General features: G+C 34.6%; 1 protein-coding gene and 2 long non-coding RNA genes across 10 annotated transcripts; 2 read left to right on the top strand and 1 right to left on the bottom strand.

Moving 5' to 3' along the window:
- Nucleotides 1-8,373: 8,373 nt before the first annotated feature.
- LOC147503266 (protein FAR-RED IMPAIRED RESPONSE 1-like) lies at nucleotides 8,374-9,218 on the bottom strand. The gene is made up of 2 exons (XM_086604759.1): nucleotides 9,175-9,218; nucleotides 8,374-9,127 (listed from the first exon to the last, which is right to left on the bottom strand). Exons 1-2 carry the CDS (start codon nucleotides 9,216-9,218, stop codon nucleotides 8,374-8,376), a joined length of 798 nt encoding a protein of 265 aa, XP_086460885.1.
- A 3,857-nt stretch (nucleotides 9,219-13,075) lies between these two features.
- On the top strand, nucleotides 13,076-18,396 carry LOC147503265 (uncharacterized). Of its 7 annotated transcripts, XR_015221965.1 has the most exons (6): nucleotides 13,076-13,457; nucleotides 13,608-13,625; nucleotides 16,888-17,015; nucleotides 17,220-17,373; nucleotides 17,511-17,637; nucleotides 17,729-18,396. It is a non-coding gene; the product is annotated as an uncharacterized LOC147503265 (long non-coding RNA). The 7 variants fall into 7 exon arrangements; XR_015221966.1 differs by lacking the exon at nucleotides 13,608-13,625; XR_015221968.1 differs by having other exon boundaries at nucleotides 13,076-13,625; nucleotides 16,888-16,938.
- Nucleotides 18,397-18,416: 20 nt separating this feature from the next.
- LOC147503264 (uncharacterized) lies at nucleotides 18,417-22,078 on the top strand. 2 transcript variants are annotated; one of them, XR_015221962.1, is made up of 2 exons: nucleotides 18,417-18,462; nucleotides 19,540-22,078. It is a non-coding gene; the product is annotated as an uncharacterized LOC147503264 (long non-coding RNA). The 2 variants fall into 2 exon arrangements; XR_015221961.1 differs by having other exon boundaries at nucleotides 18,423-18,945.
- The last annotated feature ends 65 nt before the right edge of the window (nucleotides 22,079-22,143 follow it).

The following is a 22,143-nucleotide window of genomic DNA, read 5'->3' as shown; positions in this document are numbered from 1 at the left end:
TAGTAAAACAGATTAAGCTACGACCGTTACCATGGTCACCTTAAGTTTCAGTTGACTTGTAGTACGCCAATTACACGTTTCCCCTAAGCATACGAAAGTGAAACAATTCATACTTGAATCTCACCTGGCCATTATATTTCAATATTTACATGAGAAGCATAGATTAAATCCTGAATAGCTATAATTAAAATTTACTTAACATGGCTATAATTAAATCCGCATAAATAAGCTTAATCTCTTAAAAATCCATTTAATGTCGTTGAGTATAAAAAAAATATTTAAGTAAATGTGCTAAACCTTGTGTAGGACTGTAGTAGCATGCTTCTGTATGCTGAAGGACTTTTGAAAGCAATTTGATAGAAAATGCAATATAATTTTGAAGTTTACAAAGAGCTACATTCTTAAACAAATTTGGAAGGCGAGAGTTAAGGACAATCCATTTCTTAATTATATGGAAGAAGGGTAAATAGTAAATACTCACCAATTGTAGGGGGGTTTTCTACCCAGAAATTGTTCTTTGTAAATCAACGCATTGGTAGAATCATGTATTATTGCAATCCGGTGACACGGTACCTTATTCTTGCTATGGAAAGCCTTATAACTTGTGTAAAAGATTCGCCATTGAATTTCTTTGCTATTGAAATGTAAGTGTATTGATTTGCTTATTTGGCAAACCAACCTCTGTTTCCATTTTTTGTTTTTCTGTATTGCTATACAATTTCCTTGTGCATTGGTTTAGATATTGATCTTTATATTCAATTTGCTTTGGTTAGATGGAGATATGGAGAAAAGTGAATGTTTGCTGTGGATCTTAACTAATGAATTTGGTCGAATTGAAATGTAAGTGTATTGATCAACTCATTTCCACCCTTTTATTTTGTAATAGTTTTTTTATGGCTATTTATTCTCTGGTTTAACTTCTTGTTGTGAAAAATAATCAGGAGATATAATAAAATTGTTGATACTTAAGCAAGATCAAATAAATATTCACTAACAATATTAAAATAACTAAACTAATTCTAAAAACTATTCTCATTCCCTCTTTATAATTGCCTTGAGATATTCCATCTCTTCTTTTGAGAATATATCTTCCTGCACATTTAATAATCCGATGTAGTCTTCTTTGATAATTAAATTTTTCTTCATTGTGTAGTAGTGCAATCGATTCTATTCTAATTTAATAGATATATCAATTTTTTTTTTCTGTGCAAGTGTGATTGCATAATGTTGTAGTGGAGATTCACTCTTGATGAATGTGCTTCCGTTACAATTTCCATCGTCATCTCGACTCTCCATGTAGTTGACCTGTAACAATTTTTTGTTTAATTTTCCCACACATAAAATGAATTAGAAGACATTGGTACGGTATTGAATCAACATATATTGTCTAATTATATAAGATGTCAAAATAGGCATAACCAAAGAACAAAAATGGAATTAAACAAAAAACACATTGCCAAGTAGGTGAAGATGTTGTAGGTCTTGTGCATAATCTCTCAAATGGTCTGAATCCCCAGTCAAGCATTACTTTGACATCTAGTCATCTTGTTGGATTGAAAAGTTCATTTTGCCGAGTAATTGTATTGGTCCTTAGTGCTTGTCGAATCCATGGAAATCCTGATTAGAGAAAAAGGACTCAGAAAGAACCCTGGCTGCAGCTTGATGGAAGCAGAGGAGGAGCTTTTACAGACATCATTTGGACTATTGACTATGACTGCTGGAACCCCCATTAGGATTGTAAAGAACCTCAGAGTGTGTGAGGATTTCCACACTGTGATGTGTGGTGTGTCTCTGATTATGAGGAGAGAGATTGTTGAGGGATAACATGAGGTTTCACCATTTTCATGATGGATTGTGCTCTTGTGGTAATTTGTGGTGATTTAGGAGAGTTTATATAATGGAGTTGCAAAACTGCCCCGATGATACTAAAGAAATCTAGACATCTAAGAATGTGAGCGAACCTTGCTTCAAGATATTGATGATGCAAAGGTAATGGAGGTTATCCTTGAACTTAATGTATGTATTGTGGAATTTGAGAACGGAAAAAAAGTGTTGAATTTATGCACATTATACATTTCCTATTAACTATATTTGAACTTTTTCGCATAAAAAAACATAGATAACTGGACTTGTTATGCTGAAAGATCTGCTTTGTTCTGCTTTTGCCTATCAGCAAACTATTGTCTGATGTTCATACTAATTATCTTAACATTAAGATACTGAAAACGTGTTAGTATGAATAGCGGCATAGGTTGATTTGTCTTGCATCCATCAGTTGATATTTGTTCCTTTTGACCCACATTTCCCTGGAGTGTCATAGTTGGTCTTGCGTGTTTTTATTCATCTAGTCGCGTGAAGATCCAATTGGTCTGTAGATTCTACAATACCTTGTGACAGATATGATGAGCAACCACTCTGCGTTTTGGTTAAATAGATGTGACAATTGACTATAACCAAATACCTGTAATTTGCTACTCTGCGTTTTGAAATGTTAGTTTAACTTATCACCATGATTACCTTTTAAGTCTTATTGAGGTATGGGGTCATAAGGTGATGTTCCGTTCGTGGATGATGATGAGGCGACTGTAAATAGGCAGTCTGAGATCCTGGTATTGCACTATTTCTAGGTTGCACATACCACAATAATTTATTGTAGGAACAAATGTTTGAGATCACCGAGCTGTTATGTATTGTTTTCTCGGTCGAATCAAAAACTTCGATAACTCATGGGTTCTCGCCACATCAACATCCCATATAATTTGGGTGGTCCGGTTGACATCATCCCTTTAAATTTATCAACTCGTCTTCAAGATTAGAAATTATCAATTTTTTTGGAGCATATAAGCTTCCTTAAATGAAAGGGACATTGATTTAGACTTTCATTAAGGTCCTTTTGGTGCATAAAAATTCATTGGGGTACTCTATGATTTTGAATCAAGGTTAAAACCTTATGAGCCTTGTTGTGTGAAATTGAGGTTATGGCCTTGTATGTTGAGATCTAGGCCTCATGGAACATTGCTGAGTACAAAACCGTGAGATTCTCCATATCCTGGCCTTGATGCTTTCTTTTTTATCTTTTTATGCACTTGCTGTTTGATTTGTCCAATAGTCAGACATTTTTTTTACCTGTATGCAGATAGCTCTATTTGTTTCTTCCAACGATGCCATACAGCCAGGTTGGCTTCTGACATTTCTCAAGAGTGTAAGCCGTGGGAACATCAAAAAGATGAGAGCCAACCTTGCCAAGGTATGTGTTTTGTGGGAGTGCTTGATCTTTCATGTTAATTGGTGGGATTTCTGCTTTCCCATTGTACAGAACAACTCCACTTTGTACGTGGAAAAGCTGAACCAACAAAGTCGTGGCATTCACATTTTTATTATTAATTTGGAAGTGTATTTTGTGCTTTTTCTGTATAAGCCAGTTCCAGTAGGATGGCTTTAATTTAGACCAAACTTTACTGATTAGATATGTTCTAAAATTTTCAGTACTCCAGGGCTCCTACTAACCCCGAAGTCGAAACACCGTCTGAGGAGCCATGGGACCCTTGAGACATTCATCTCTGCGCCTCCCACACATTCTTTACAGCTTGTTTTGTTTTGTTAATTTCTCAACTCTCTTCTCTGGCGAGTCCACCTACTTTCAATGGAGCAAGACATAGGCGGACTTCATGTAAATAGGCAATGCAAATCCCGGTATTGATATATTTAAATAAGGTAGTATCGGGTTGTTGGTTCTATTTGTGAAGTGCTTTAGCCGAGGCAACTTTTTTCCTCAAGACTACAATTAGCTTCCATCTCCAAATATAAACCTTCCAAAGATGAATATATCCGGTCCATATTTGTATGTTTTCTGTCTTCTACCAAAAAATACATTGACTCAATTCTTAACCTCTATCCAAATTTTGGCGGAACCTTCCTAACACCTCTCGCTTCACATTAATCTCCTTACTCTGGCGACCTCACCCCAAGCATTACTGTCGATGCAAGGATGTTGCCGAGTAACACATGAGGTCTTTGAATCGGACGGATCCAGTTTCCATACACTATCTGCTGACGCTTTGCAACCTCTACATCCCCACGGTTTCAACATCTTTGCAAAGCGAGTTTTAAACACCACAATGTCGGGGATCAAATAACATTTGGTGATAAAGTTCTCGGCTTCCTTTGGACTCCCAACACGGGCAAGCATGTCAACCACACAACAACAAGTGTTCCCTTGTAGGTCTAATCCCATAGTCGGACTCCATGATTTTGTAGTAATTGCACCCTTCCTCTACCAATCCAACATGGCTGCAAGCGAGAGAACCCCAACAAAGGTGACATTGTTTGGCTTGATACCTGCACTTCTCATTGTTTCAAAAGTTTGAGAGCTTCCTCCCCATAGCCGAATCACTGCGCATACCCCACAATCAAAGTACTCCAAGAGACTACATCGGGGATGAGTCATTGATTCAAAATATTTGCGAGCATCCGCTAACGGAAGTGTTCCGTGATCAAATCTGCTTTTAATCCATTGCCGGTGTTATATGATCAATCTTATATTCAAGTATGCATTAGTTTTAGGAATCGCAAGTGTCATTGGGCTGGTTGTGGACGCTGGACATCTTTGTTAGAATTGCATTCCAAGAAACTGAATCCATATTGCTAGTCATCTCGCAAAGATATTGAATGCAGCAGAGAGATCCAAACAGTTTGTGTACATGGTAATGAGAGTGTTGCATACAAGGACATCAACGTCCAGACCCATCTTAAGAGCATATGCATGAACCTGTTTGCCTTCATATAATGAAGCAAAAAAGTAGTGAAAGAACATAGCGCATAAATCGAATGGTGATCTCTTCTGGCAAACTTTGATCTCTTCATCCTCGTTTAGTATTTTAAGAATTTGGTTTAGTAGTTTTTAGGACTTTTATTTTATTAGGATTCATTTTAAAAGAGATTAGGAGAACCAAATAAATAAAGAATAAAAGAAGGAGAAAGTAGCAAATCTAGGGAGGTCAAACTAATATATAGAGTTGCCTATTTTTTAGGAGTGAATGAGAATGCACTGTTTGGAAAATAGAGCCATATGGTGAGGAGAGAGGTAAGGTGCGAGCTTTTATATATATATATATATTAGCTACTGTGCATGTGGGATCCACAAACTTTTTTTTTAATTTTTTTTTAAAACTTATAAACATTAAATTACTATTTTTTCTTTAAAAAGTTAAAAAATAATAATAATAAAATATAAAATGACCAAAATACCCCTACGTCCATGCACATTCACTATTCACTCGACCCCTCATTTTTCTATATATTAAAGATATATCATGCTATATGAAAACCAAATTAGCCGAATTTTTGTGGAAAATCTATTCATAGTTAGGAGATCATATCCACAAAATATTAGCTTTTAACTCATCTTGTAAAGGGGCGTGATAATGTAAACAAATCCCTCCCTTATATATATAACTAACGGAGTAAACCTCACAATATATCCCACGAGATTTAGTCAATCCTAAAACTAAAAAACCCCACTCGTATCTCTCTTTCTCTTTTATTTTCTCTCTCCAACTTTCTCTCCCATTTTTTTATCTCCCATAAAAAACAAATGAAAAAGAAAATAAACTCTTGTTGCTCTCTCTCACTTCCTCTGTTCACTCGTGTTTTTCTCTCTCTCTCTCCGTCTTTTGTTAATAGCTTCCATGGAAGGCTCAATCTATTCTAATATGGCAGCCTTTTTTTTTTTTTTGAAGATTTTCTTGTTTGAAGTTAATTGAAACAACGATGAAACTTGAAAGTAGAGGTAAGGGTATGGATGTGTTGACTTCGATTTTGTATTTCTGAAACTTATTTCTTGTATCAAATTTTGTTGTTAGTAATTTTATTTTGTAGCTAAATTGTTTTTGGGGCATATGCATGGCGTCTTGAATTTCAATATCAGGAGTGATGGGTATGTCAATGGGCTTGATCTAGTGAAGCTGAAGTTGAATTTGGTTTTACGTTTTGTTGTTGGGTTTCTAATGGTAATTGGCGTGAGGGAGTAAACTGGTTTGTCAAGCACCAATGCATCTAGGATCAGAGTACTGAATTTCTATAGGAAAAGAACGCCCCCTGATTGTCTTGCTCTTGTACTATGGCTAATTAGTATTAACTACACTGCCTAGTCTGGTTTGCAGACAGACATAAACATAATATCTCATGTTGCTCTGTTTTCTGCTATTAGAATACATAACATAACCAAAAAAAACATAAAAGTTCAAGTGACAAGATCGGCTTAAGCTTTCAAAGTAGAAAAGACAAGTGACTTACCGATTTGGTTATGACCCGAAGAAGAGAAGTCGCAAAAGCTTAGCAGTAGTCAAATAATACACTTTGAGAATTGAGATGTGGAATATTATTTGGAGAATTGAGATGTTGAGCAGCCTACATTGTTTATTGGTTTTTATAAAGTACCGATAAACACATTCACAAGGATTGGATCTTTAGCTCAAATGGTAGAGCACTTTGGGGTTATCTAAAGATATGGTGGTTCGAATCCACCAAGATCCTATATATGTTAGTAGATTTTCGAGATAAGATGGATGTGTAAAACTCCTTTTTTTCATGATTGCTCGCTGATGTGTTTGATTTGTGATCATGGACATCACAATAAATCTTGCTTTTAGCAAATGGTTTCACTAATCTGTAGGATATGTGAGGAGTTTGTACCAGCTTCTCATTTGGAATCTCATTCTTATGTATGTGCATAGGCGGATAAGTGTGATCTGAAAATTTTGGACGTGAATCCCGCCTCTCAAAACTTGCTGATGTACTAGAACAAATCATAGACTCATTTAGCCTGTCTCATCTTGCATCATGTAGCAACCCCGATATTTTAAGAATTCAAAATGCTTTTCATCTAGAATTTTAAGGTTCGCTTGGAACACTAGCATTCATCAAATATATTCAAAGTCAACAATCTGTACTCAACATCTACAACACACTTATCATGCATTATGTGTCACTTGACCTTTTAAATGAGATGGAAGCAGGATTAGATTGTACAGGCACATGCACTTTAGTGTCATTTTCTAGCAAGCACAATCAATCATTTATGGATATGAGGGCGTATAAATAGCCTAGATTTAGGTCCTTTATCACTACTGATGCTGCCCTTTGTATTCCTTGTCAGAATTTCTTTGCATACTTATGTTCCTGGGTACATGCCATCATAGTTAATCATAGGGTGTACAAATGAAGCCAAAATTGGATTTACTCCCATCATAGTTAATGTTATTCCTATTCTTCCAAATTTTCAATAACAATGTGATGGCAGTAGCACGTACTCCACATATCTTTAACAAGTCAGCTTGTAGTTTTACTAGTAAGCATCATGTCAGAAAAATAATCCACCGACCTGTGCACCTGAAACTTGAAGCATGCAAATTCCAACATTGAAGAGCAAACGGACATGCGAAAAGAATATGAGATTGTGTTTCAACATCATGTTGACACACACAACACCTCGAAACAACAACGAAGCCTATCTTGTTTAGCCTTTCATCAGTATGCGCATAGCACCGTGAGCAATTTTCCAGCCAATTCCAATTGTTGTAGGATGCAGAGGAGCTGACCAAATGAACTTTGACCATGTACTTTATGCATATCAATGCAAAGCTTCCATCACCTAATATCAAGCAAAAATTCGATAGCGATAAGGATAAAAGCAATACAATACTATCTAAAAGGTAAAAAACAATACAAAAAATCAGTGTACCCAAGGCAGAATAAGAATCATCATCACTATTAGAATTTGTATTACTTTCATCCTCCTTGTCACATGAAGAAATTTGTGAAACTTGTTCGTTGCAAGGAAATTAACATAACAAAGAATATGTGAAATGCATTTTTAGGATTAAAAATGAAGAAATAATAAATTGGCATTTCTTACCCATTATTAAGCATTGGACAATTCCTTTTGTCATGAGATACTCCAACCTTATTACGTCCATTGCACTGCCTGCCTTTACTTTGCTTCCCCTTTCTGAGTGCCTTCTCTTTTCCCCTCTTAAGCCTTTTTCCGCAACCTTTTAACCTTGCTTGACTCGGTTCAGTATAATTATTTTTCATATTAGAACTCTTATTTCTAGGAAAAATATTTTTATCACGTGTTGCTGCTACACTTGTGCCACAATCAACTAACTTCTTAATCTCTTCAAGTGCACTACATAAAGCATCTGTATACACTTTAATTGCTTCTTTACTTCTAAGAGCTTCATCAACTACAACTGTAGATATTTGAATCAGTTTATTCCTCGTCAAAAGGTATAATTTATTATCTTTTATCTCCATTCCACCATCATCAATGACTATCTCTGATTTTGCAGTTTTACACCATCTCATTAAAATTTATTGGTTCGGCAATTTATCAAAATCATGCATCTTGTTCAAATATGCCAAAACATGTCTACAAAAGACCACCGCACTTTCAAACATTTTGCAACTGCATGAAGCCAAATCCAAATCTTTTTTATAACAAACTTCTCCCACTCTATACTTTTCCACCACTTTCTTCCCCAAGATTTTCCTTTCAACTTTATAAACACAACAACTGTCATCGTCACTAAGAAGCTCAAATCTATAGTTCAAGCTCTCCCACAACTCATCTTGAAATTTAAAAAACAACTCAAGTGTATAAACATCAGCCATATGTACCAAAAAATTATGGGGCATTTTCAATTTAGGCTTCTCAATCATATCTTTGTTATCATCCATTAATTCTTCATGGCGTTGGTGCATAATTCCCCTACCAAATTGAATCATAAAATCTACTAAAGAATTTTCCTTTGAAACATACCTCTTGTTGAATGAATGAGCACTTTCCGCTCGCTGGCTACTTGACATACCAGCAGAGAAAATATGATTCACATATGCAGGCACCCACTGTGAACGGATATCGTACATTGACTGTAGCCATTTGTTTTCATGTAAAGCACTCCTTTGAACAAGATCATTCCATTTGGAGTCAAACTCGTCCTTCGTCTCACATCTCCATATGCAACTTGAAAACTCACCATAGTACTCAGTATACTTAACTGTATCTAATCTCTCAAAAATTTTAGTTAATATGTGCCAAGCTAATTCGTGGACAGAGTACCCAAATCTTTAGTATGCCAAAAGAAATAAAAAGAAAAGAAAAAATTACAATACCTGTGATAAGTAGTTGAAAGAACTTGAGAAATGGCTTTTGTCATTGCTGTGATAATCATCTTCGACGCGTTGCTTGGCATAGCTTCTAAAAATTGGTCAAATAACCAACAAAACGACACTGCGGTCTCATCACATAAAAAAGTACAAGCAAATAAAATAGTCTGGCCATGATTATTAACCCCAAATAATGGTGCGAAAATCAATCCATATTGATTGGTCTTATAGGTAGTATAAAAAATAACCACATCTCCAAAAAACTTGTATGCTTGCCTAGAGGTTGCATCTATCCAAAAACAGCGAGTAATTCTTTGTTCAGCATCTACCTCAAGTTTAAAAGTGAAAGAAGGATTCTTTCCTTGTTCCAATTTTAAATACTCGTGAAACATATCTCCATCATGGCCCTTCATCTCATTACGCTTGTTCATTTTCTGGTTATATAAATCATTTTGTATAAAACCAATGTTTTCTATCCCACCTGACTGCACTCCAAGCAAGTTGAATTGTTGATGTTGTGGTATATTAACCATGCTAAGTTGTTGCGTTAAACATTTTTGGGCATTAGAAAAGCCACGGTGAGTTCTCAGAAAGTGTACTCTACTTGGAGTTGACAACGAGTGAGTATGCCCCTCAACGAACATACTAACTACAATTGCACCGGATTTTGTCTTTGTCACTGCTACTTTTGCTTTACAATCTTCTTTTATATTATCCCGACGCCTTTTTTGCCCAACATCCGCTACTAGTAAACTTTTTCCTTGTTTATAACAAACATATTCCTTTCTTACTGTTACACCATCCTTCTTCTGTTGAGTCCGACTACGTATACTAAATCCAACTATTTTTGCATATGCATTGTAAAAGTTGTAAACGTCATCCAATGATTCAAATTCTTGACCTACTTTTGGCTTCACGTCATTTGATTCTTAAGGAGTATAGATCTCACAATTTTCAGCACCTAAGCTCCCACTCTCTGCATCGAGTTCCGGATTCTCCATCACTATAACCTAACACATAAGAAAAAATTAAACTTATTACCAAAAAACACCATAAAGTAATAATTAATTATTTCTTTTAGTATAACACCTACTAATAACTATAACATTAAGGAACTACAAAACTTAATTAATTCCAACAGTAACATATGAAGAGGTAGATACTGTCAATGGCGGGGACAAAAAAACGAGGCAGAAAAGCTACTCATGGAACTAGTGTATCGTACTTCATGTTGACTGAGATATGATGATCAAGATATATATATATATATTTTTTTTCTGATAGATGCTATTTACATGGAAGAAGAAAATCCTTGTCTGAAGTTAAACTTTGATATTTTTTTTTGTAGGATACTGCTGAGATGAACGGAAGTGTTCTAGTACTTACAGACAATGTGGTCATGCCCATATTACAAAATATCCCGATATATCTCGATATTTGGGGATATCTATCCAGATTTCAGAGAAAGATATATAAATATCACGATATGTTCAGAGATATATACGATTGCAAATGTCGGTGTTATTTCGACGATATTTGTGATATTTGTGATATTTGGGGATATTTTGCGACATTTGGAGATATTTTGTGTATATAAACAATTTTATTTAATATTTACCATTATATTTCAAATAAATATAAATAATGTATCATGATATATCAAGAAATATCCACAATATCCATGATATTTATCGATATTTTGGATATATCCACGATATTTGCATGTGAAACAATGTCAAATATCTCTAAAGAGAGGGATATATCCACGATACATATCCAGAAATTGAATATCGATAAATACCCATATCCTGATATTTTGTACTATGGTCATGCCTGTCAGTGCAGTTTTGAATGCAATTGAAGAGCATGGGGTTAAAGGAATTGAACAGAATGATCCCTTAATTATCACACAAGCTTTATCTTTAAGTAAGTTTACTTGACTTACAAACTTGACTTGCCGACTTTTGTTATACTTCAGATTGAAAGAAATACTAAGTCTGTCCATGTATTTCTTATTTTAATACATATTTCAAAGGAAGAGATAATGGTTTGAGCAATCTTTCTAGACTCTAAAACATGAGGCAACGCACCACAAAGTATATTTCTCATGAACAAGCAACTCTTTCTATTGCTCAAGTACTTTGGGAAAGTTGCAGCTACTCTACATAAATTACTCCTATGGTTATATATTTCCATCTGTCTGTATTGTATCCTTTAAATGCGTTAAAAAAATTCAGCAGAGTTAGTAGATAAATGACATGACACCATTCTTCAATTAGCAAAACAATGAATAATTCTATTTGTTGCAGATTTTTTGGAATATAAAGAAATTATAAAATGGTATATGATATTTCCATACAAAGAAGGTATTGAAAGGTATACAAAGCCACGTACTTGCTCAAGAACAAATAAATGGATCAAACTCTAAATTAGACTGATGCCAAACTTTATCAATACCCCCCCCCCCCCCTCCGCGGGGTTTTTTTTGAACTATATATTATATTTCTTTGAACTATCAACAACACAAACGCTTCAACTCCAAACCAACACTCCCTACAAACCAAAATAGTTAAAGCCAACAGAATATTAAACTTAAACAAGTCATACAACACATAGAAATATCCTACATTCCATCGAATTTTCATTTTTTGAGAAAGACCATAGACAAAATATTCTAATGCCACTTCAATATAATATTGTTAATGAGGCATAAGTAGTAACTCATACCTTTAAACAATAAAGAAAAATTTTCTCCTAGAAAAAGTAATGGAAAGAGATATGAATGGGGGTTTTTTTTTTGTTGGAAGAGAGAGAAATGAGGGAGAACCATGAGAGAGAAAAGTTGGAGGGGAAGAAAGTCACGAAATGGGAGAGAGAAAATAGGGAGGGAAAGAGAGAAAGAGAGATACGAGTGGGATTTTTTAGTTTTAAAATTGACTAAATCTTGTGGGATATCTTGTGAGGTTTACTCCGTTAGTTATTATCTTAAGTACCTACGTTTAAGATATATATATATATATATATATATATATATATATATATATATATATATATATATATATATATATATATATATATATACAATTTTAGAGCGTTAGATCGTTAGATCATCAAACCGATATCAGGAACCGTACCTTAAGCATGATATTTTGATATTTCAAAAGATTTTGCATTTTCAGCTCCAAAAACAAACACTTACGTAAAATTATTCAAACAAATCCCTCAAACAAATCAGCTTCAAAATCAAAATCAAACCCCCAATTATTCAAACAAATCGACTTCAAAATCAAAATCAAAATCAAACCCCTAATTATTCAACCAAAAAATTCATACAAATCACCCCCATTCAAATTTTGGACCAATGTCAAACCCTCATTTTCGATTTAAGGTATGTTTTCTTCGTTATTTAAAAGTATATTGCGTTATTAACTGCTTGTATGGTAATTTTATTAGGTTTTGTTTATTGGATGTTAATTTTTATATTTTAATTTTCCTGCAGCCAATTTTAACATTGTTTCTATTTTTTTTAATGTTATTGTTTTAGGTTCCGTAGTTATTACAGGTCAGCTTAAATTATTTGATTTTACTATTCAGGTGATTTTACATTTGCATATTTTGATATTTTTAAATTTTTTCCTTATACAGTAAAATTCGATCTATAAATGAGGTGCCCTATATGTGGAAATTCAATATTTAATAGAATCTCGAGAACCAAAAGGAATCCTGGACGACCTTTCTGTGTTTGCAAAAAAAATTATGAATATTTGCCTGATGATAAGAAATGTAGTTATTTTAAGTGGGCGGATGAAGAAAATAATTGTGGAAGCTCGACGTCGTCGAATATCACTGATGAATTGAAATATAAAAATTATTCTGTTCTAGCTCCAACATTTTCCCCATACACTACACCAGAAATGCTGAAAAACGACACCAGCTTAAGACTGCTAAAACCGTCCTTAAATTAGGATTGATAAAGCCGTCGTATATGGCATAAGATCGTCGTATAATGAGTTGAGGTAAAAAAGTGGACGAGTTTTAGTGTGGTAAATACACGACAGTAGCGGCAGTTCTAGTACTCGTCGCCTTAAGTGGGCGGGGCTAGTTTTTCACTCTCGCGCTCATTATTTCCAATACCCTATTTTTAAGAAAGCCAGTTAGAAACCTAGCGGAAAGAGAGATAAAACAAAACAAAAAAAAAGGTGACTTCTAACAAGCCGTGAGTTTTGTACACTTAAGCAAGAGCTTCTGTAAAGAACACAAGGCAATAGCCTTTGAGCTTCTGTGAAATTGTAAGCTCTCTCTTTCTGTCTCAAAATATAACATTTAGTTAATGATTATAAAGCTTCAAGTTTGTGTTTTTTCGACTGATTTTTGGTTATTAAATTGATGTATTATTCACTAAACTGAAATGGGTACTTGAAACTTCGATCAAATCAAAGTTCCTTCTCCAAATTGAGGTAAAGTTCTTTCCTTTCTTCATTCTTTTGCATTTTTTATTGTTTTATTAACTATGGATTCAATGGGGTTCACTGAATTTATCATGGGTATTTGTTATTTCGATTTTTCTTTGATGGGTGTGAAATATTCATCTATATTTTAATATTTGGGTTATGTTAATTTGATTCATATTGAATTATTTGGTGCTGATTGTTTTAGAGTTGCTTGATCTTAGTTGTTACTGGCACAAGTGTTGTTGTTAATTAATCTTGTTCAGTTTTCAGTTGTAAACTAGTTTTGTTGTAGAAATTATTTTCATTTGTCAAAATTTGGTTTTGTTATTTGCTAAAAAAAAAAGCTATCTTTTTGTGATTCTTGTGTAGTTAATGTTTTTGTATATGTTGAAACATAGAAGTGGTCATTACATTCCATTTCAATTCATTTTATGTTATTAATTGGGGTTATTAGATTAAGAGGTTAAATGCGTATATGAGTGTCACTTTAGGTGATAAAAAAATATGTTGATGGGGTTGTTCGTGATTGTTTTTTTGTTTGCACCCAAAAATTCTTTGTATATATATATAATATGTCGAAGTGGTTGCTATCATTAGGACCTTAGGTTTCTCTTTGGTACTCTTGACTAGTGGTCCTGGCCTTAACACGTAGTAGTGCCCTTGAAGAAGAACAATGTATTGATTGAATGTTTAACTTCCTCATCAACACTTGTTTTTTTTTAGTATCTTTCGTCAACATTTGTTGCGAGTATTTTTATTTGATCCATAGATTAAATTAGCTGAGGTATGTATATTAGCTTCTCTACTGTTTTTTATGACATGTTTTTGTAAAAGTTAGTGAGACTTGGGGCTTGTTTCACTGCTTATTTGTAGTCTTTGTTGTTTGATAGTGCATATTTGAAATTTTGACGTGAATATGTGTATGTGGATATATTACCTATTGGAACTTGCTTCATAGTAATGAATGTATATAATAATAAATGTTCAGATTTATTGGTCCATTATCTATAAGAGTAATGTTTTTTCTTGTCTTGCATAAGATGTAACGCTACTCTATATCTGTGTCATTTGCTTGTTTTTTCAAGATCATTTCTTGTTACGATGGTTTTATGGTCTTTAGTATATTTGTGACCAAGCTATAGTTTTAATTGAAATGTCGTATTGAAGAATAGTGCAAATCATTTGGGTTATAGGGAATGCCAACTTCATGCTACACCAGAATTTAATAATTTGGACACAATCTTGGGACTATACTCGTATTCAATGAAGACTATATACACGTACAGTCTTGTAAAGGTTAGCTATTGAAATGTAATGAATGATTAAATATATGAAAATGAGTTGTTTTGTAGCGAAAATGTAATGGATTTTTACGCCTCTGAATATCTTTGTATGATTTTTCAGAAAGAAAAAAACCCTAACTACAAGTGGTTTCCTACTCATTCTGCCTATACTCTTGATTTCCTCTCAGTGTTGGGGTCTCAAATGAGCTAGGAGCCAGAGAACCTAAAGCTGCCAAGTTCTCTGTAGTGATGGCTATTTTGACATCCTTCCTGTTTGGTATTATTTTCTCAGGTTCAATATTAGCTACCAAGAGTCAATTGCCCAAAATTTTCATAGAGAAACCATGTGATGTCCGGGTTTCTCATACCGTGTTACTGTGTTGCGTGTAGTTACTGTTCCTTTTTAAGTTTCTACTCTAAGGAGCATTAGAATTCCCCTTCATTCAGTTTGAGATTTCTATGTATTTAATTTGTGATTTTTAACTAGCTAGATTTTATTTGTTTAATAACTTCTTTGATTTGCTAATTATTTTGGTTGCATGTGAAGTTTTACTTTTGTGAAAAGTGTGGACACGTGCCACAAAACTCCTAAATAACTAGACTATGTACAATTAAACCTACCCCACAACCCAACTCTCACCTCTTGCTTGGGGCCCATGGTCGAGAGAAAAGAACCACTTGCAATCAACAACAAATCAACAATATTTCTTATCTTTGTCTTATTCTACCATACTTTCACCCTTTCAATCATAGTAATTGGGTACTTTTTGACAATCCATGCTTTGGAATCACTATTGGGAATTTGATTGATTGTGTGGTCTGAGTATTAATTGGGAGCATCATTTATAGCTTTCTTTACTCTCTTGGATTTTGCTATTCATCTGATTTTCCAACCATATATTCCCTAGTTTGAATTCGTACCTTGATTTGCAGTAAGTAGTTTACACTTACATCATTTTATCATCCTTTAAATAGCATACTCCTTTTTGAATTTTGGACACACCTCTTTCAAGTAAGTGGTTTATTTTTATTTTTATTATTTCTCTCAACTTTAGTGGAGCTGAATTTTAGTGGGATTATAACTCATTACTGAAATTTCAAGTTTGCAGATGTATAGCTAATAACATGTGTCATAATTCAACATACGATTTCGATGACGACTATTCATGACGTCAACTTCGCATTTTAAGTCTATGGTATTTATTTTATGTAAATGCTTGTTTTTAATATTGTCCTAGTAAGACCATGGTAGCAAGTTTGATTTTAGAGATTGGATCTGCCTTTACTACGTCTCTAAAGACCACATTGTATTCTTTGCTGAAACCGTGGAATGCTTATGACAATCAGAGATAGTGTTGTGCATTGCATTTTGTTCTTTGTACAGAAGAATTGAGATATAAATTGCAATTAGTAGTTTAAGTGACTGGTTGGTGCTAGCTGCAAGTTTGTATTACCGTTCACTGCTTGGTGCTAGTAGAATTGGTATTTATATAAGGGGCCTGGCTGGTTGGTGCTAGTAGGTGTGTACTCGTCGTTAGGGGCCTGGCTAGTAGGCGCTAGCAGGTGACCTGTTATTGTTTTGCCTGGCTGGTTGGCGCTAGCCGGTGACCCATTATTATTTTGCCTAGCTGGTTGGCACTAGCAGGTTAGCAAGCAGGGTCCTCGTTATTTTTATTGCTAGATATTTGGAAATGTTTTAATTTTGAGAGGACTCACCTGGACTAGTAGTTGTATTTCATGTACATATACTTATGAACGATGAGCTAGTTATATGGCTATGATTTTATTAATATTTAGTAATATATGTGGTACCATTTTATTGGAATATGTAGTTTAATTAGTTGTTGCCTTCGCCTAATACGTACACTTTTTTATTATTTTTTTGGCATATTATAGCTGTAGTTGTAGACAATTTACTGGTGCTCTAAACTATTTGGCCGAAAGCAAACGGTCACTCATTTTATTTTTTCTATTTTTGATTTCAGATACGCCTTTAAGTTCGGAATGCCATCTAGACACCCAACCTGTGAACAGTGGTTCGTAGGACTACTTTACTTTGATTTTGTCCTATCACCATGTTTTTGCGGCACATCGGTTTTGCGGTTAATCATTGGTACATATTTTTCCTTACTATAATATATTGGGTCGTATGTTATATTATTTTGGACTTGATGTAAATTCACTTCTACGTATATTTTGGACAGTTAGCTGATATTTTAAGACATGTTGAAAAGTTGTTTAACCTTTTCGTATTTGGTTTTTGTACTCTAATATTGTATCTATTATATCATGAGCCTAATGAATAATTGACGTTTAGGAAGGACTCGTGTTGTGAGTCACCCTGTGCATTCCACAAGCAATGTGCTCCAAAGTGGGATGTCACAAACCCATAGTTGTAAGAGAAACTTCCAAGCTCAGATATGTGTTAGCGGCTACTATTTTCCTGAACATCATTCAACCTGTTCTCCACGGTATAGCTCTGTTCTCGCTATAGTTTAGGAAACAAGAGAAGACAACTGTTATACATTTGAAAATGAAGAAAATCAATAACTAAATGGCATACCATGGTTTGTAAAGTCTAGCTAAGAATCTTGTCTTGAACACGCAGGCTTCGCTATTGGTGCAGGGTGGCAGTTCCAAGTTGCATTTATAAATGATGTCTGCTACTATGTAATTGGGCTTCCTATAGCTGCGTTACTTGGTTAGTTGGTTACAGGTTCAACCTTGGGATTCAGGTAAGATCCTTAAATAACTACCATTATATTTCCAGAAATTTTCATTAAAAACTCAAAATAGATAGCCTGATTAAATTCCAATCGTGTACAGGGGATCTGGTCAGGAATGTTAGCAGGTGTCAAGCAGATCAGTATGTCATGTACGTTTTCATTCTGATTAGTTCCAAGGGTTCCAGCAGGTAGTTTTTTCAAGGAATGTTAACAAGTTGATTTTTCACTGCTGATTAGTTCCAAGAGTTCAAGAAGATAAGTACGCCACGTACATTTTCATTGCTGACTGTTTTTATTTCGGTTTAATAAGTATGAAGTTTGAAACTTTGTTGATTGCTAGCATTCCATTTGATTTTTTTGATTGGGGTTATATAGGTTCATGATGGGAATTCTTCTTGCTGTTGATTTGGTTTCTTTGGTTGTGTGCATTTTCTAATTGTTAGCTACTGAAATGTAATGAATGATGAAATATATGAAAATGAGTTGTTTTGTTATGAAAATAAGTTGTTAGCTACTGAATTGATCAATTATAACATTACAATTCTATTTCGCTTGCTTTCTTTTCTTTTATTTGAAAATGAAATTTTCTACTGATCAAAAGAAAGCATCGCAAAATTGAACTTAATTTCTAGTGCTGAATTTTTGTATCTCTTGGTCCCTTGGGCATATGGTCACAACTGGTTTACAGTGACAGTGCAATTAGCGTCTTCAGAAGTTTGTTTTTCCTTTTTCAGGCTAATGTATTGGAAAAGAATTGCAGCCTGAAGTGATCGAAATGATACTTAGTTTGAATGTAGGTCCTATGAGAGCTAGGGAATTTTCTTTCATAACAAGGTAACGCTCCAAGTCCTGTTTCTTATCTTTGTATTTTGAAATTTATTTATTGTATTAACTTAATTACATTGTACTTAACCATCTAACTTCTCATAGTGATTGGTAATAAGCTTCTTGGTAAAAAAACCCGCTCATAAAGTGATTGAAAAACTATTATTATCCCATGGATCTATTCTAGAATTGGCTTGGTATGTTAAATTGTTGCAAGGTCAAACCCACACCATTAGAATTATATGCATGTTTTGGTTTTGTCATTTCCAGTACCTTTAAGTTTTAACTTGCATGAGATACTTTTTCTTGGTTCTTCCACTGGTCTTTGTTATGGATGTCCGTACAGGCAAGCATTTAAACCACATACATCCATGTTATGCATGGAGTTAGCTTACTTGAACATACTCATCATTGGTGCTTACTTGGTCTTTGTTGCTCATTCACAACCAATCTCAGCTAACTCTCTCTTTGTAGACTCCCAAGTTTGAACAGGTTAGTTTCTATGAACATGAGAGTTATATCTTTTTGAATCTACACATTTTTAGTAATTGACAATCTGTTGGTCTTGGTTCATCAAGCTTAGTGACACTGTTAAGACTATCAAGGCAATGATATGATGTTTGTGCTTGAGATCAGCTAGGCCGCTGATCTCGGAAAGGGCTTGGTTTTAGGATAGTGTTCAGCACAACCTCACTGACTGCTGAATATTTGGTTGTGTGGTTCGTAACTCCTCTTTGTAGTTTAGTTAGACATATAACATTCATCTTTTACAACAGTCTTGAAGATATCATTAGTTGTTATAAGCTTCTATAGGCAAATCACTGGTTGCCGAAGGAAGTTCCACATTTGTCCTCCTAGTTGACAACACCCTTTTTGCATAAGGGCAGTCAAAAATTGACTATGATATATTATATTTCCGAGTTGCTACAGTTTTTTGTGATCTTTGCCTAACTCTAAGATTTTAGTTCCCATTTTTCGTAGTGTCTAACTTCAAGATAAATTGGTATTGTCTATTCTTTGCTAGTATATCTTCTAGATTCACTGCAGTACTATTTTACGCTTATTGGGTTTGTGTATTTGTTTTAGATTAAGGAAAGTTATGATGGTAAGGTCACAAGAGCATAGCTATTTGTGGCTGCTTATACAAGTATGGATGGTGCACTTTTCATTTTAAAGAGAAACTAGCTCAACAAACGAGGAATGATATGGAAGTACTTCTCAGGTACTTAAAGTTGATCAAATGACTTGAACAATTCAGAAATCTGCTTATAACATCACATATCTTTGCTTTGGTTCCTTTTAGAATATAAATTCATGTATATGCTTTTGGACTTTTTGTGCTTCCTTGACCTCCATATGTGTTTGGTTTTTAAGTTATTCAATTTGAGGATGCTACTACTTCCCTCTGAAAGCAGGGTGCACCTTAAACCCATTCAAGTAGGAACAGGCAGCTAGCCCATACATAGTTTAAAGGTTTCATATCTTTAATTTGCAGACTCTCAAGTTTGAACGGGTAAGTTTCTACGAACGTGAGAATTATATCATCTTGAATCTGTACATGCATTTTTTTTCTTGAGTCCTTCATATGATAGTGTTAAATCCGCTTTCACGGCAACTTTTACATGATGGTTTGAATGGTAAATAGCCTACTAGATACTTAAACCTTGATGTTTTCAATAGTGCCTTTTGTGTTAATTATTTGACTTTAGTCTTTAATATATGAATGCTATTATTAGGTATCTAGCCATAAGTAGTCTTGTACAGTAACTTCCAGGTTCATTCCGACGAAACGAAGTCTACTCTTGCTCTGTGTGGAGTGGTGCTGCACTGATAATGCTCCTGCTATGTTGTTTGCCTCTATTTGTTCCATCTCTAGAAAATTCTCGAAGCTCTTTACATACCCACATGAAAGGTTGTGCGACTCGATGAAAGAACAAATTGCGTAAAAGTGATGAAGATAGGAATTTCAAAACACAAATTGTTTTTTCCATTATGTTTTTGTTATTATGCCATGTGTGCTTTAAAAACCTAGTTATTTATTGGCAATAACATTGTAAATTTTGGAAAACCAATGTATAATATATCAATTTTTGAAATTTGTTGTTTTAGTATGTTGCTTGTATAATTGATTTTATGATCTAGGAATTAGGTAGTATTTAGTAGCGGTGTAGGGGAAAAATAGGTTCTACCAAAAAATTAATTTAGACAAATACAACGGGGATTAGTGTCTTTAATTGACTTCCCAAAAGCAATATATCACGGAAATGTGTGTCATAAATTTGGGATGCAAATTTACGACGGATGGGTACGTTCTAGATTTGAAAATATGAAGTTGCAGTACAAAGGAGATTTGCGACGGTTTTGAATGTCTTATAATTAATGACGGCGTTAAATGTCTCACACCCGTCGCATTTCTAATTCAATTTACCACGCGGTTTCCCGTCGTTAATATTAACGACAGTGCGATTCGCGACGAACTTTGGGACACCAATTTCTGTCGTAAATCTCGATTTAGGACGGCAATTACCGTCTTTTTGGCTTTTTCTGGTGTAGTGAGAGTCGAGCTTCTATTTGCACAAGGAGGATAATGACTGATTTGGAAATTCACTCAATCGGAATGTTAATATTTAAGTTGTTGTTGGTCTGTCTTCTCTTAGCGATTTTGTGTATTATTAAATGGCTGGTTAAAGTGTTGTTGTCTTAGACTGAACATTGGATTTGATGAAGTTGTCAGATGTGTTATTACTTGATGGTAGGCGGAATGAAACTATGTAATGATTATGGTGTATTGGGTGTGAAAGGGAGGAGATTTTCACTATGTCGTGTGGCATTGTCGATGATGAGTTATCCTAAGTTGGGGTTTTTGGTGGAAATTGTGGAGGAGTGCTCGACTTCAGTTGCTTTGGATGTAGCTTCTGCTTTAAATGATGTTGCTCTAGAGGTAACCATCAGTTAGACTCGGGGCTTTGGAACTGTATTTTCGGGAAATTCAGGTGTCTATAGCATTTTTGACTGAGTTCTCAATTTGTATTTGTATGGGATGTTAAGTGGTGGGTATTTGGTTAGTAGTTCGAATTTAGTATGTGTAAATCTTCGAAGAAGTATTATTTTGAGTAAAAGTTAGTATAATCTCTGTTTTATTTGGTATTTCATTTGTGTTATGTTCTATGATTATTTATGTTTATTTTACTTGTATGTGTTTGTTGCATTTCGTCGTACTTTTGAATGGACGTAGCTTTTCAGAGCTTCGTCAGAGCTTCTTTCACAGGTAGCTTGGAAATCTCAAGGGAGCTTGGAGGAGCTCTATTTGGAGAATAACGACATCTCTGAGGAAGGTGCACAAGCAGTTTGCAAGTTGATTCCTTCATGAGCTTTTTCTTATGCATAGAGGTGGGATTTCAATTATGTGCACAGAAGAAAGTAGCAGTGGAAGTTAATCTAATCTTTAGAGGGGAGTTGTATAGGTTAAAGAAGTAGATCTCTCGAGTCAATCCTACCCGATCTCGTCGTTTTTTGTACAAAGCATTGACATGCTCAACTGTAAATCAGTTTGCCTACAACAAGAGAAGATAGTTTTTGGTGACAGTGCGTACTTCCAATCCATATGTGTTTGTCCTTTCAGTGATTCTCAAGTTCGCACTACATGAGAAGCCTGGTGATAGATAATTCTCCTCTTTCATAAAATTTAAC

This window comes from Coptis chinensis, chromosome 4 (assembly GCF_015680905.1).
Source record: "Coptis chinensis isolate HL-2020 chromosome 4, ASM1568090v1, whole genome shotgun sequence".
NCBI classification, from domain to species: domain Eukaryota; kingdom Viridiplantae; phylum Streptophyta; class Magnoliopsida; order Ranunculales; family Ranunculaceae; genus Coptis; species Coptis chinensis.
Note: the sequence above shows the minus strand (reverse complement) of the source record. Positions and strands in the feature narration are given on the sequence as shown.

Bases quoted from the DNA above. Each gene is read 5' to 3' on its own strand.
- LOC147503266 (XM_086604759.1), bottom strand. From the start codon at position 9,218: ATGACAAAAGCCATTTCTCAAGTTCTTTCAACTACTTATCACAG. The intron at 9,128-9,174 runs GTATTGTAATTT...GGCATACTAAAG, and splicing joins CTTTCAACTACTTATCACAG to ATTTGGGTACTCTGTCCACG.